The sequence below is a fragment of the Schistocerca serialis genome, chromosome 6 (genome assembly GCF_023864345.2).
Source record: "Schistocerca serialis cubense isolate TAMUIC-IGC-003099 chromosome 6, iqSchSeri2.2, whole genome shotgun sequence".
Taxonomy (NCBI): Eukaryota; Metazoa; Arthropoda; class Insecta; order Orthoptera; family Acrididae; genus Schistocerca; species Schistocerca serialis.
This window is the reverse complement of record NC_064643.1, coordinates 495,396,090-495,412,809: the sequence shown is the minus strand read 5'-3', so window position 1 is coordinate 495,412,809 and position 16,720 is coordinate 495,396,090. Positions and strand designations below refer to the sequence as shown.

The 16,720-nt window shown below is 38.3% G+C and overlaps 1 protein-coding gene across 2 annotated transcripts in view; it reads left to right on the top strand.

Moving 5' to 3' along the window:
- LOC126484536 (murinoglobulin-1-like) overlaps positions 1-16,720 on the top strand; it is a 291,073-nt gene that overhangs the window by 86,419 nt on the left and 187,934 nt on the right. For both annotated transcript variants that reach the window (XM_050108083.1, XM_050108084.1), the window contains 2 exons: positions 6,718-6,948; positions 7,061-7,354. In XM_050108083.1, the coding sequence (XP_049964040.1) occupies positions 6,718-6,948; positions 7,061-7,354 (525 nt within the window). The remainder of the gene's footprint in view (positions 1-6,717; positions 6,949-7,060; positions 7,355-16,720) is intronic.

Below are 16,720 nucleotides of genomic sequence, written 5' to 3'. Positions count from 1 at the left end.
ATGTTGGAGCAAATATCCTGCAACAATCATTAGAAGGGCCCAGGACACGGGTGGGAGTGTTATGGTCTTCAAAATGTTTTCACGGCATTTCCTGGGTAGTCTTATCATTCTGGAAGGCACAATGGATCAACACAAGTATGCATCTATCCTTGTGGACCATGTCTACTGCTACATGCAGTTTATTTTTCCTCAGGATCATGGCATCTACCAGCAGGACAATGAAATGTGTCACACGTCTTGCAGTGTATGCTTGTGGTTCAAAGAACTCCAGGATTAGTTTACCATACTCTCCTTGCTACCAAACTCCCCAAATAGGAACCCAGTCAAGAATCTGTGGGCCCACCTTGACCAGGCTGTTGTTGCCATTGGTCCTCAGCAGAGAAACCTAGCACAGCAAGCCACAGCACTAGAGTCAGCATGGCTCCACATCCCTGTTGGTACCTAGCAGAACCTCACTGGCTCTCTTCCTGTACTTCTTAAAGCAGCCTGCACTAGTTATTCAGGTTTGTGAACACCATCACTGCCTGTTACCTATGCTTTCTTCACACGTCTGTTGGTTTTGTACACATCATCTAGCACTATTGCCGAAATTTCATTATTTTCATAATTGAATCTATGTGTTTTGATTCATCTCTTGAACTGTACAAACTATTCAAGAAATATTCATTTTCTTGCATAATTCTCTGTGTGTTAGATAAATTTTTGATTATTTTTTTTTCAGATGTTCCAACTTTTTATTGTACTGAAGACATTTATGAATAGCTATGTTTAATTTACCCTGTTCAATCACATTGCTATTACTGATGGAATGGAATTCTTTCCTGCTATTAATAGTTAACTGGTTCATTGTGAGATGACTTCCTTTTTTTTATTTGTACCTGCAACATTTTTTAGTGTTTATGGAAGTATTGATACTTTTCACATTTCATCTGTGTGCAATCATCAATTTATAATATGTTGAATTTACTACATAATTTAATCTGGCATGCTTTCTTATTTTTTAGTTAATTCTCATAAACTACACTTCTAGCTTCCTGCCTCATGAGTTTCTTTCTTTCTTGCTTTTGTTTCTTTCTAGCTATGTGTCTATTTTTACTCTGCATCTCAAGAGCTTGCCATCACTTGAAATTGTAACATGATTTAGGGCCATCATATCCTATACAATTACCTTTTTCTTTCATAAAGTATAGCCAGTACCATGTCGTCCTTTGGCAAGTACAATTTCTTTTTACTGTTCTCTGGAAGACCATGTTAAAGGCAAATTTCTCCTCCTTATCTATTGGTATTTTGCATTATTTCTCATCATCTCTATAGTGTATACTATAATTTTTTTTATGTTTCTTCTATTTTGCTCCATCCCCTTCCATCATGTGTTTATTGTTTTCTGTTCCTTCTAATTCATTTTTTTTATAGTGCTTGCCTATGTAGTATAATATTTCACTTCCTTCTTCGTCACTAAAGGTAGGTTGCACACATCCTGGGGTTTGCGCTGAAGACAAGTACTGGCCAACCATTCTGTCTTCTTGTAATCTGACAGTTATCTCGGGTGATTTTTCTTTGATACAACAATCAATACTCACACTCATGGTTCACTTCCAGAAGAAGTCATGTGGAACTAATTTTATGCCCACTTATTTAATGTAATTATCAAAAATTAGCTGTGTTGTAGAGCTGAAGAATGTGTTTGAGATAGTTTTCTAAACTGCACTGGGACGTCTAGAAGAAACTTACATAGTATAAGTGATTTCAAATCTGGAATGCTTGCGGCAGTAATATTACAACATGAGAATGACATATTTATGAGACTTCTCTCAGACCAATGAAAAGAGGAGTTTGATATTATGTGTAAGATGTAAGAACAAGGAAGATGAAGGTCTGGGTTATTATTGTCAGCCAATGTGCACTTTTAAGCAAAATGCAGTAATTGGCAGTATCCTCTAGGATATAGTCTCTCAGGAAGGACATTTTGGTAGGTGTTTATTTTTAATCCTGTAGGTAATAATTCATACTACAACTTGCAATACACAGTCAGAAATTATGTTGAGTGCATCAGTGGGTACATACTGTGCATTTCTGTGATGGCTGCACTCTGTAATTGAATGTCTGAAGATATTCTCTAAAAATGTTTTTTACTAATAGCTTACATGAAACTTGATATTTTCCTAGAAATGAAATCAGCTATGATTTGTGTCATTTCATTATAAATAACAAAAATTATGAAAAAATAGAGATGGTGCATGTAGGCAATGACATACTCCAGCAGCTGTGTTTATATAACAACAATACCATTTCTTGAACTTTCCCTGACTGCTAAGGTTTTTTGTTATGAACTGGTAGATATTGAAAGACTTTATTGGGGACTGCTAGTATTTAGCAAAAGGTTACCACCAGCATTAACAGATCTGACAATATCATAACCGTGTAACCTTGTGGAAGCCGTTAAAGTAGGTATTAAATGTCATGTTGTGTGTTTGCGGCTCTATTTTCAAAATAAATGGGAAAGTATTTCCAGCCTAGTTGTGGGCACTACCTATGACTCATCCAAAAAGATTTGTTAAAATATAGACTGAAGAAGCAATAAAAATAACTAGCAATATCACCAAATGCCTCTTTTGAGAACTGACACAGAATTGGCAGCAATAAGTAACATTGTGAAAAACAAATATGTAAATCAGTCATTACTTCATTGTGTTGCTTCTATTTTTGAAATCTTACAAGACACACAAGACATGTTTAGTTCCAGCACTACATGAGGTGGACAGAGCTTGCACTCCCTTGTGCAGCTCCTCTACCTTCAGCAGTCTGTGTGCTGAATGGGGCTTGCTTCTTCTCCGATCTGCCTCCCTCGCTCCACTATGAATTATCAGGAGCAGTTCAGCATATAGTAGTTAAACATTGGGTTACAACATGAAGTTTTCTGAATTTCCTTGTTTAATTTGAGGTGAGCTTAACTAGCCTCACCTGATGGTTGAGTAATGAAAGTTTACCCTAGTGTAATAGTGAAGGAGGATATGCAGATCCGTAACATTTGAGAATGGTTAGAGGGAAACATAATTTGTGTACTAATCATGACAAATCATATTTGATGACCTTTTACAAGCTCAATAATTGTGATTATGTTAATGCTTCTCATAGACAAAGAAGCTTCTTTTCTAATAAAAATCAGGTCATGTATCGCAGTGAATTAATTTCATTATGAAATTTGTTGCCTTGAGCAGGTGCGCCATTTTTGTAGCATGAGTGGGCACGTGGCATACAATGTAGATATCTAAAAAATAGCAGTCTTTAAGTTACCAAGATAAACATGTATGAGCAGAAGCACAGTTTACTCTTAGTTTAATTCAACGATGATGAAATAAACTTATGTTATGTGAGCTACATTGTAATGTAATTACACAATAATAAAATAAATTTTTGTTATATTTTTCTGATGTCGGGTACACACTCAAAGCATTAAACAATGGAGTTACATCCGATAACAGCCAGCCTTATTCAATTGCTAATTATTTTGTATGCAACTGCTTCATTGTGGGATAGTGCCGCTGTTTCAGTCTGGGTCATTTTCTGGCACGGATTGTACATTTTATCTCACCTAGCTCACAGTTTATTTTATATTATTGCTGCTCACTTGGATGTATAGTACATACATACAACACAACTTAGTGCTGTGTCAGGTAAAACAATAATGAAGGAATAGATATCGGTTTGACATTGCAAAGCAATAATCAAACAGTACAAGGTAATTTTACTTGTGGTTGGCATACTTTACATGGCGTGCCCTCTCAAGAATTAATACTGTGCTGGATCAAGTCATGAACATAGACTCTTGGCAATTGAGCTCCCCAGACATGACTCATGACCAAGCTTAAGGCTTTAATTCTGCCAGTATTACTCTTATACTTTCCAAAACCACAAAAGTTGTTCATATCTTCATGGAATAGCACTCCAAGAAAAAAGGATATCAGTGAGAAATGAGGTGACCACAGTGGTAGGATCAATATGTTGCTGTAACAGAGCTGAGACACTTCTTAACACGTTAAAGCTAGGAACTGGACTGGAAGCCACACATGGAACCTCACCTTTCACTGGAAAAGCTCTTACTAATGAAATAAAAGAGATACTAGCAGAATTGAGGCTCTGATGATGGTTTGTGAGTTTTTTGTGGTTATTGCAGTTGCTAAGAACACTGCCTCAAAAAGGTAATAGTTTTGTTCCAATTTCCAGTCCAGCGAAAAGTGCTAATCTTGTAGTACATTTCACATCAGTGCTCACTGGGGTTCTTCTGGTCATTACATTACTGGATCACAAGCCAAAGCAGGTGTATTTGCACGAGCACGGAACTCTACTGAATAGTTCACTTTATATATGTCACTTGGAGTGGTGTTCAAAGTCATGCTCGAGCAGACAGTAATAGCACTTGCTTAATCCTGACCACTATTCATATGTTAATGTACTGAATTTCTATCATACTATCTGCACTTTTAATGATTTTTAAAATTAAGAATGTAAATATTTGAGTGTAATGATCTTTGTTTGTAATGTAAGACATAAAAGTGGAATCCAGTCATTGCCATTTTTATTGGCAACACCATTTGTGATGGTGAAGTATAGGGTCCAGTTTAAAGACCTCTGGTATTTCAGAAGGTAGTCACAAACAAGCAAATAAAAATACAGAAAACATACTTTGATTTGTGGATAACCTTAGTTGGTTTTAAAAATTATATCTGGCAAATAGCATCCTCCATTGTTGACAAAGACTTCTCCAGAGTTGTGCAAGTCCTTTATGTCATTTCTGGAGGAAAGGTGGCCACTTCCTGTGTCATTACCTCCTTATGTGCTTATTGGGGCAGGGGGGGAGGGGGGGGGGGGGGTTTGGGGGCAGGCAATGTCTGCTATGTCTGCTTGGTCCACAACAAGCCGATAGCTGATTTAACTTAGGTCTCCGTCATGTAACAGTAGCAATTTGAATTACCCGTTACTATTAAGATACCTTCTTTCAAAAAATAAATAAATAAAATACAAACCCCAAACACATAATTCAGCATATGTGCACCAAAATGTGACATGATGTCAGTGAAATGGTTGCTGGTGAAGTGCCTGAGAGTTTTCTTATGTTAACATGTGGAAATTTTTTTGGTTTATATTAACTAACAAGCGGAAGTGAGCCTCAGCAGAACAAATGAAAACAGCACCAGGGGAATATTCTGAAGACTTTCCTCACACGCAGCTCTGCGAGTTTCAAAATCTCTCTCACTTCATTCTTGGGTAACCATTATTTTATAGGGGTGTATGTGAAGATCTCTGTGCAGATGATCTTATCAGACAATCCCAGGGCAGCTGCATGTTTAAGTTCTTAACTTTTTGGAGATTGTTGGATGGACACCCTCACATGTGCCATATTTTCCACTGTCATTACAGTCAGAGTTCATCCAGTAGATTTTCTTTTCAGTACAGAACCTGATGCTCTGAATTTTGATATCACAACTCAAAAGTTTTTCTATCAGAAACAGAGTCTTGTCAGCCAAGTTCGAACCAAATGCAAAATGCTTGTGGAGTAGTAATCACAGAACAACTATTATGAATATATTCCTCCACAACAAACACACAACGCCCACCTAGCCAAGCCACTGTGCCTGCTTAAAATGGCATGTACAGTGCCATTGATCTATACCTCCTCCACACCAGTGACCCAGTCACTACTCACACAATGGCCTGTCCAAATATTATACGTCTTTCTGCTGAACCATACACATTAATGCCAACAAAAACCTAATTGTGTGTCCCCTTGAGTGGCCATGCCATTCAGAAAAATACTACAAATATTTTAAAATTTCTGATATGAAGGATGTGAAAGTACTTAGTTTGATTAGAAGGAGCATTGTTTTCCAATCAAGCAGTTGGGTACAACGTGGACTCAAGAATTATGCAGATAGATAAAAAGACATGTTGTGTTCAGAGTGGAGTGGCATTAAACTGAGTCCACTCAGAATTGTGAGCTCAGTTGGCAGTTGGGAAGCTGTACTAATGAAGAAGCTATATTGCTATTTAAGCATGACAAACTGAAGAACCTATACTTGGATCTGAGAATAGTGGGAACAGAGGAATGTGGATAATGTGTGTACTGAGTGATTAAGCGAACTTCAGTGACCATGTGTATATGTATCGTCTGTATAACTAAAGCTGTATACTGCCACAGAAGCATGAAACTTTCATTAGAATTTATAGAATTACTTGTTATAACAAGCTCATCATGGTAATACTATGTAACCCTTTATTCCTCTATTGTTAATTCCATGCATCCTTTTTATTATAGTGTAACCAGCATGTTTGGAAGAATTAACTGAAAACGTGTGTTTTATTCTATTGCTACCTTAGTTCCTTAGTGCTTAATCTGTGAATAGTGTTTATCTGGTGTGTAGCTGGTGTCAACAGTACCATTTTTCTTCACAAAATGGTGACAACCATTGTTTTCAGTACCGTATGTTGAGTCAGTTACAGAAGTGTTGTGCAGAATATTGTAATAGTCAATCTACACAAAGGATGATACCATCTGCCTATTGTAAGAAAATCTCAAAAAGTAGTTTAAACTGAGGGAAATAATTTAAAAACCTACTAATGTTTTGGGATTTATCATTCTAATATATTTTTATTGACAATTCATAATTTATGTTTTATGGTCGTACTTCTTTCTTATAATATTCCATTCTTTTGTTGCAGGCAACAGCTGTTGCTTATCAGACAAAATATTATTCTGCAGATAAAAGATGGAGAGTTTTCATGGAGCAGCCTTCTTCATTTTTTGATGTTCATGCATGGTATTCACCATCCAAAAGCTATATAACATTTCTGCATGGAAGTGAGAATGTTGTACGATGCAACACGCATCACAAGATCTCTGTATTGTTTACAGCACAAAATAACACAGCATTTTCTAAATTTCATTACCTGGTATGGACTGTTTCATTCATGAACATCCAAGATGTTTCATATGTTGACTATTCTTATACTATACCAGTTTCGTATTTGTAATGAAACTGAAGTGCATAATGTTTGTTTGCAGGTGAAGTCTCGTGGTGATATAATTTATTCATCTTCAGTTAACCAACAGGGAATTAGGATTGGGAAGGACTATCTCAAACACCTTCAGAATGTGATTGGCTCTATGGATAACAGTGAAGAAAATTCTGTGCATGAGAATACAACAGGTTTAGAAATCAGACACCTGTCATTGAACTTGCACATAACACCTGAAATGTCACCATTGAGCTACTTTATTCTTTATAATATTCGCAAAGACGGTGAAGTTGTTGCAGCAACTCATGTTGTCCACATTGATAAATGCCTACCAAACATTGTAAGTCAACAGCAGCACTTTTCTTTCTGTAAGATAGTTACTTACGTCAGTATCACTCCATACAGGTTGGATACTTATGTTAATACCACTCAGAACAGCTTGGTAGAAGTGCTAACTTTCTATACGCTAATGAAAATGATAAAAAGAATATTCTTAGTGATCTATAATGAAATACGTTCTTACAAATCTGCCACAAAAAAGACCAATCTGTGAATGATTAACTACAAGTATGTAGGTAAAAAAAGATATTCTATAATCCAGAACTCGACAATCCACTTTCAAACTTTCTTCAGACCAGGGTAATCACCTCACCTTTTATTTTCATTTTTATTTGTACAGGCAACAACATCTTACATTCAGTCTAATTCATTCATTCACTCATTTGTTACAGTGTATTCAATGCTAATGTTTCAGCAAGGTAAAAAATATTAGGAGGTAACCAGTCCAAAGTATGAATATCTGGAAGCTTGAAGGCAGTGTTCGCTTTGTGTTGTGATATTCTACTCTTTTATATATGCTGAAAAGTTTTTTCACCTTCCCACAATCTTGTTCATTTTTTGTGGCCATCTTCTGTGATATAACTTCTCATATTTCTGCTTTAGCTACTCTGATTCGTATTTCTTCAAAGTATATTTCTAGTTTCTCCAGAGTACCTTTTTATTATGGAAAATATTTCTATCATCTGTTTATCTTGCCTGTCTATTGAAATCTCATGTCACTTGATCACGAATTAACAGCTACTCTCAGATCCCCTCCCCCCCTTTCTTCTTTTTCTTCTTCTTTTTTTTGGGGGGGGGGGGGGCGGCAAGACAGTTTGATATTTTTGAAACAGTGATGGCTTAAACAGATGTCAGCTGAAAAGTGATCATTAAAACTGGTCTGATATCTGATCACTGATCTGAGTCCTGATGCCCTCTCTGATGTCTTGTGCATACACTTTTCTCAGTTCCATGAAATGTCCCTGTTTTGCAGCTGGTTCTTTTTGCTGATTGTCAGTATTAGGTGAGGCCCTAATATACTAGAAAGATGCTGCAAAGTGAGATACATATTCCACAGTTTTCACTGCATCAATATTCCTTCATTGTTCATTGAACGGTACACTTGTTTGCCCACTGCTTGAATACTTCTCACTGGTGTGGGATCCATACCAGATATGGTTGATAGAAGATAAAGAGAAGATCCAACAGAGAGCAGTGTGCTTCGTTACAGGATCATTTAGTAACTGCGAAAGCGTTACAGAGATGATAGATAAACTTCAGTGGAAAACTCTGCAAGAGAGACGCTCAGTAGCTTGGTATGGGCTTTTGTTAAAGTTTCAAGAACATACCTTCACCGAGGAATCAAGCAGTATATTGCTCCTCTCCTTGCGAAGAGACCATGAGGATAAAATCAGAGAGATTAGAGCCCACACAGAGGCATACCGACAATCTTTCTTTCCACAAACAATACGAGACTGGAATAGAAGGGAGAACCGATAGAGGTACTCAAGATACCCTCCGCCACACTCCGTCAGGTGGCTTGCAGAGTATGGATGTAGATGTAGATGTAGAACAGGATGCCACAATGAGGCATGACATTTATTAAAAATTTTTTACCAAGAGTGGAAATCTTCATCTTACAGAAATCCCTTCAGAAGCACAGCTTTGTTTGCATCCCCGTCATCATGAGTATCATCATCAATAACTTTTTCCATGCAATTGCTTAGGCATTTGTATATAGCCATTAAGCTCAGAGATTTAAAATTCCTTCTGATGGTCTGAGGATGGGTAGGAATACGTTTCTTCGCTACCTCGTCGTCAATGACTGCACATTTTGGAGATTGGAGAAAAAAGGTAGAAATTCCTTCCAGATTGCTGAATAAGGTATGCACTGCTTACTGACTGTCACACAACATTCATGACTGAATTTAACTTATGTGCATAGCAGCAAATAAAGTGAGCATTTTCTTACACTACTTCAGTTTTAACTTGTGCCCATTTTCATGGACATTCATAACAGGAGCATTATCACAAAACTGTGCTATCAGTTGTTCAGGTGTCTCATTTAGTTTCATTTTGCCTAGCTTCTGGCAACAGCTACAGGTACACTATCCACAATGTGATGTTATGGTCATGCAGAGGAAGTAAATCTTTCACTTATTTTCCCCAGTACCTCATTCTAAATTATTAGGACCAGTTGTGACAAATTTGCACAGTCAGGAGCATCATCAAATTCTACTCTGAGGTAATTTGTCTTTAAAAGTTCATTCTTGATGAGATTGAAACTTACCCCTTAAATGGATTCCAGGCTTTCATTTTGAATTGTTTCATGCAATCCTAAGAAAACCCAGATTTCCACTTTTTCAATGTCCTGCATCAAGACACTGTCCATTTCTGACACATGATAAACTAGCCCTCAAAAAATTCATGGGTTCGTAAAATTTTCATTTTCATCATGGCCCCTTAAAGCAAACTTGAGTTTGCCACAAAATGTTATGCGGTCTTATCAGTTCATCCTGTGTGTACTGCTTCCTTGACATAGTTTCATTGTATGTCTTTATATTAAGGCAGTAAGCACTGTCTGGTTGGCACATGATGTCCACTTTCCCCAGCATGGAAAATTCAGCAAAACCATTTAAACATTTTTCACTAGAATTATGTTTTTTCAAGTTTGTGTAAAAATTCTTTAAATCTGTGATACCATTCTCAGTCCAGATGCAGTCATTACAGTTGGTAACTAAATAGTAAATGGGAGATGCATTTTTCACTTCACAGTCTCTTAGCTGCATTCCACATTGCTTTTTTTGCTCTGTTCAAATTACGTATGTACCCTTGCTTGGATATGAACTGTTTTTCTTCTTAAATGATGTTTAGATTGGGTCTGGATTCATCAAGTTCCTTCACTTTCAATATGTGCCTTTCAATAAGTGCTCGTGTTACACATTTTTGCCTTATAAATTGCACAGTGAATTGTTTCTGCCTTCGTAGCTGCATAGTCACCACAGCTAGGTGCTGTACAGAGGACCTGAGTTTGATTTCTAGTACTGCCCGGGATTTTTATTTTATTCAGAGAACTTGAGCAGGGTACACACAGCCATGTGATGTCAGTTGAGGAGCTACTTGTCTGAGTGGTAGTGACTTCAGGTCATGAAAACTGGCAGCTATAGGGAGAGTGGTGTGCTGACATCGCACCCCTCCATAACCCAAAAGGTGTCACCATTGACAGAAGATGACACAGTAGTCAGTCAGTACTGATGAGCCTGCCAGGACTTGGGCCCGTGAGGACCTGTGGATGGAGTTTACATTTGCATTATGTATTCATATTGTGCTTATTTTCAGACTCATGGTTTGCTGCTATTATTCATAAGAAAGTAAAATTCCCTATAACTCAGCCACAATACATGCACAAAAAGAAACTTGCTAATAATGTAGTTTATCCCACAAATGCCATCAGCAAGAAAGAGAACTAGAGACAGGGTGTATACGACCCGGGACAATAGGGAGGCCTGGGAAAAACCTGGGAATTTTTTCATTCCAGAGAAAACTGGGAAAAACCCTGAAATTTTTTAGAATTCCAGGAATTTTTCATTGTTTTAGTTTTCAGTGGAATGTTTGTATTTTGGGCTGGTAAGAACCGATACTCTAACAAAGGATATTACTGTCCTGCTACAGCAGAATAATACTGCAGCAATAAAACATGAACAAGAGAAAAAAACAAAAATACAACTTCCGTTGCAAAGAAAATGTACCTCATATAACAACAAAACACAGTGCTCACACAAGCGTCTGCCAACAGCAAAATGTGTCAAAGGCTTTAGGAAGACTGTGCAATGCTTCATAACAACAAATTGCCTCCATTGAGTATGACGTCACAACTGTTTACATTAGATTCGTTCAAGCAGTTGCGAATGGGCTCAATGTGCATGCACAGTCGAGTTGCGTATGAGTACCTTGTCCCACTTCTGGCTACAGAAGTGTGGCTGTTAGCCATACAGGATGAATTGAAATTTGCACTCTCGGGCTTCGCAGCGCGAATCCTCACACGCCAGCTACAAAAAAATATCTGTTACAAAATTTTGTCCAGCGAGTACATCTGGCAGAAAAAGGACGTTAAAGAGTGGCAATCTGGCAACACTGTAAACATATGTGGGGTAATTTTCTCTATCAGGACAATTTGGTTGTGCTGTACGTTTGGTGCAGTGGATAGAGTTTTTGGTTAGCATGCCGGAGGTCGATGGTTTGATCCTGGGTGGGTGGCATTTTTTTTTTTTTAAATTGCTAAGTTCATTTTGACATTTCATGCTGTTTCTTAGGTCACATGTATCCTAAATTTACAGCATTTTGTAATGCTGAAGATTACAAACATATGGCTAGACAAATAGGAAATAGACAATTGAAACAAACGACCTATTACAGGACAGAATAACTACAAAAACAATATCAATTTCAAGATGCTGAAGATGATTGCACAGTACTTGTCATTTATACTACATTTCATAAAAATGTCCATATTAATGACTGCATGACCTTCATAACAGAATACGTTGTCTTTGGAACAACAGATGGTCAAAGTGACCTCCCTGTACATCCAAACACTGCACAACCCACCAGATCATAGAGCACTGGACCCTTCACAACAAAGCTGCATCCACAGTAACAAGAGTAGCATGAACATGTGCTACTAATTCTTTAACATTCATCAGCAGAGTAGAGTAGATGTGCTCCTTCAGATGTCCCCACGGGAAAAAAATCCAGGGGTTTATGTCAGGTGAATGCGGTGGCCATACAACTGGACCTTCATGTCCAAGCCATTTCCCTGAAAATGTTATGTCCAAATACTGTCGCACATTAATTACAGTGTGTGGAGGTGCACCATCATGTTGGAATCATATCCTCTGCCGAACACGTAGTGGAATATCTTCCAGTACATCAGGCAGATAGTTTGAGAGGAATGCATGATACCTTCGTGCTGTCAACTGCTCAGGCAACATGTGCTCTGTGTGATTCATCCCAACACCACTAATTGTGAAATGTTCATTTTCAAATTACACTGTTTCCCTAATGGTAATAGATGTGATGTTTCCACAATCCCATCAGAAGAATAACAACAACAACAACAATACTAATAATAATAATAATAATAATAATAATAATAATAATAATGCCTTGAGATACGTACTAAACAGCATGCAGTTACTAGACTCAATGTTGAAAGGCATAATTAGTTGGACCATGGTGATAAGACATACAAATAGTAATCAAGTTTGGACATTATTCACAAAGCACTTTGCTAGTCCTATTGGTAACACAAAGCCCTAACGAAATGTAATGGACCTGAACGAGGCTAGAATAATAGTTGGTACTAATCCATGCGACCATTAGAAGAGGGTACAAAGAAAACTAGGTTTTGCATTGGTAGATGAAGTGGTGCGAATAAATTCATGCTCAGAAAGTGGAAAGGGCTTCTTTCAAAGCTGGCCAATCCCCCATTTTTCCAACTGTAGTATGTAAGTGCAAATGTTTTCTAGAAGACCCGCTGCAATCGCTGTTGAGGATTAAGATGCCAGATACTCTACCACCTGGACTGCATTTATAAAAAACATATACCTCAACCCACAATCGAACCATCAACCTCCGGCATGCTAACCCAAAACTCTATCCACTGCATGAACTGTACAGCACAACTGGTATGTACTGACAGAGGTAATTGCCATGCATATGGTTACAGTGTTGCCAGATTGCGACTCTTTAACGTCCTTTTCCTGCTGGATGTAGTTGCTGGACGCAATTTTGTGAGAGACATTTTTTTATTGCTGGCATGTGGGGAGTCATGCTGTGAAGCCTAAGTGTGCAAATTTTGCTTCACCCTGTATAAGCAGTAGCAGCAAGCAGCCAAATGCTACCCAGAAACATTTTACTGGCATGGCCAAGCTGCCAAATTCATGCATGCGCAGCAGTCCCAGGTCTGTGGGTCAGGAGGGGGGAACCAGGGTATCTGCCCTGAGTGGCAGTTTCAGAAGGAGGTGCCAAATTCATATTCTTGAGGAAAAACCCTTGTTTCACAAAGCATCTAGCATCCTGCGCACATTGGTCTATTGATTATTCATATGATTTTGAAACACATCCCTGTTGCTTTTTGAACACATTAGAAGTTGATTTCTGAATGAATCATAAGTTGATTTTTGAATGTGTGCATAGTGTGTGTGATGTCTCTGCCAGGGGAATCCTGGTCGCATCTGGAAATGAACCCTCCGCCACACACCGTCAGGTGGCTTGTGGAGTATAAACCTATATCTCTAACGTCAATCAGTTGTAGAATTTGGAACACGTATTATGTTAGAGTATAATGACTTTTCTGGAGACTAGAAATCTACTCTGTAGGAATCAGCATGGGTTTCGAAAAAGACGGTCGTGTGAAACCCAGCTCGCGCTATTCGTCCATGAGACTCAGAGGGCCATTGACATGGGTTCACAGGTAGATGCCGTGTTTCTTGACTTCCGCAAGGCGTTCGATACAGTTCCCCACAGTCGTTTAATGAACAAAGTAAGAGCATATGGACTATCAGACCAATTGTGTGATTGGATTGAGGAGTTCCTTGATAATAGAACGCAGCATGTCATTCTCAATGGAGAGAAGTCTTCCAAAGTAAGAGTGATTTCAGGTGTGCCGCAGGGGAGTGTCATAGGACCGTTACTATTCACAATATACATAAATGACCTGGTGGATGACATCGGAAGTTCACTGAGGCTTTTTGCAAATGGTGCTGTGGTGTGTCGAGAGGTTGTATCAATGGAAAATTGTACTGAAATGCAGGAGGATCTGCAGCGAATTGACGCATGGTGCAGGGAATGGCAATTGAATCTCAATGTAGACAAGTGCAATGTGCTGCGAATACATAGAAAGATAGATCCCTTATCGTTTAGCTACAAAATAGCAGGTCAGCAACTGGAAGCAGTTAATTCCATAAATTATCTGGGAGTACGCATTAGGAGTGATTTAAAATGTAATGATCATATAAAGTTGATCGGCGGTAAAGCAGATGCCAGGCTGAGATTCATTGGAAGAATCCTAAGGAAACGCAATCCAAAAACAAAGGAAGTAGGTTACAGTACGCTTGTTCACCCACTGCTTGAATACTGCTCAGCAGTGTGGGATCCATACCAGATAGGGTTGATAGAAGAGATAGAGAAGATCCAACGGAGAGCAGCGCACTTCATTACAGGATCATTTAGTAATCGCGAAAGCATTACAGAGATGATAGATAAACTCCAGTGGAAGACTCTGCAGGAGAGACGCTCAGTAGCTCGGTACGGGCTTTTGTTAAAGTTTCGAGAACATACCTTCACCGAAGAGTCAAGCAGTATATTGCTCCCTCCTATGTATATCTCGCGAAGAGACCATGAGGATAAAATCAGAGAGATTAGAGCCCACACAGAAGCATACTGACAACCCTTCTTTCCACGAGCAATACGAGACTGGAATAGAAGGGAGAACCGATAGAGGTACTCAGGGTACCCTCCGCCACACACCGTCTGGTGGCTTGTGGAGTATGGATGTAGATGTAGATGCAGAAATCATTAATACTAAATGTCAATCAGTGACACATCAAAGCATGTTAGAGGTATCCAAACACAGGGATTTAATTGCAGAGTTTGAGTCACTGTGTTCATTCCCCTTTGATATAAGCAGTGGAATGTGAAAATTGTGTGAAGGCTGATAGGACATCCTTAGGATAAGCAGGCAGAGCCTTCAGGAGGCCTGTAAGAGATGTATCTCTGAGACATACAGGTAACTGGCATTTCAAGGTGCAGCCTAAAGAAAACCTTCAACCTCTTAAAAAAAACATCACTCAGCATCAACACTTCTAAAAATGTTGACTGCAATTATTTAAATTTGTATGGGAAATAGTAAACAGAGTGATGAGATCTTTCTTGCTGCTGCTCATTTTGCAGCAAAAGTTCTACTGCTGTTGTATCATTACATGATGACATCTCTGTCAGTTGCCTCATTAACTGATGCTTTTATTTATCTGTGATTCTCATTATTAAATTCTCTGAGAAATATCTGCCAGGTTGTTTCATGTAGCCAGATTCTAGAAAGTAGGCATTCTTTGCAACAAAACTCAGTGCAATTAAACTGTTCAATCAGTATACTTTATTTGTATCTGCTTTAAAAATAACAGTATATCTGTCTTATTCTTACCTGAGAATGATTCTTTATTTGAGTAGTGTTGTCAGCTCCTTTCCAACTGGAGGGCCGGGGAGCCATTCATCAGTTTGTCAATATAGTATTGCTGCTTCTCACTCAGAGATTTCAGGCACAAACAGTAGTCATGGGGGTCAGGGTCCAATCTGAAAGACCCCAGACAAATAAATGTCTATATTCTGCAAATGTAGCCTGACATTGAACACTGGCCCCACACAGAGTGAAGCAGTGGTGACAGTTGGATCACGGTTAAAAGCCTGAGCAGTCTGAACCCAGACAGCAGCTCGAGGCTGGCAGCAGCTTGCATGGTGTTTCTAGGCCCTGTGCGATGGTTTGCTGCAACACTTTCCAGTACTGGCAATGTTTTAAGCTGTGAGGAAATTCCAGTAAAATATATATAATTTTTTCCTCCCATTCTGTCACAGTCTCAAATCTGCAATACTTTCGAATCAGCAATCTGCACTGCTAACCTTGGTTCTGCTTTCAAAATAAATGTAAAGAAATATAGAACTGATAATAGTGCTCTTGAAATAATGTACACAACACCCAATTTGGTCTCAGGTCTCCGCTATGTTGAGCAAAATCAGGTACAGAACATGAGTGCACTTCTGACTTGCATCTACCCACTATGGTTGCTAACATGACAATAAGACTAAAAACTATTTTTTTTCTCCTTTCAGCAAAGACAAATGAAAAGGAATCATCAGTAGAAATATATTTGCTCAGGTGATCACTTGATTGATATCAAAAGAAACTATTCTGTCATAATGCAGATTCTATTTTACACCAACTGTCACACAGTATATCAAAGAACTTATTATTTGACTAAGGAAAACATTGAGTTAATTTCTCATTGCTCATACTCACTTGATTGATCACTTAGCACATTCTTTTTATTCCCTTGCATCAAACAAAAAATTTCATGGACTGTTATTTTTATTCATAATCTTTGTAAACATATTGGGAACAGCAGCAGTTGTAATGACCTAGTGATAAAATATTATATAGAACCGTCTTGATTACATAAAAACACTTTGGGTGCTGATAACCTTCCATTTAGCACCAATCACGCAAAAAAACAAGGACTTAAAAAAACTTTTATTCGTAAATGGTGACGAGTTTTGACCTGATGTGGATCATCTTCAGACCGTACTCTGTAATTTAGGGTACAACAGAGTAGAG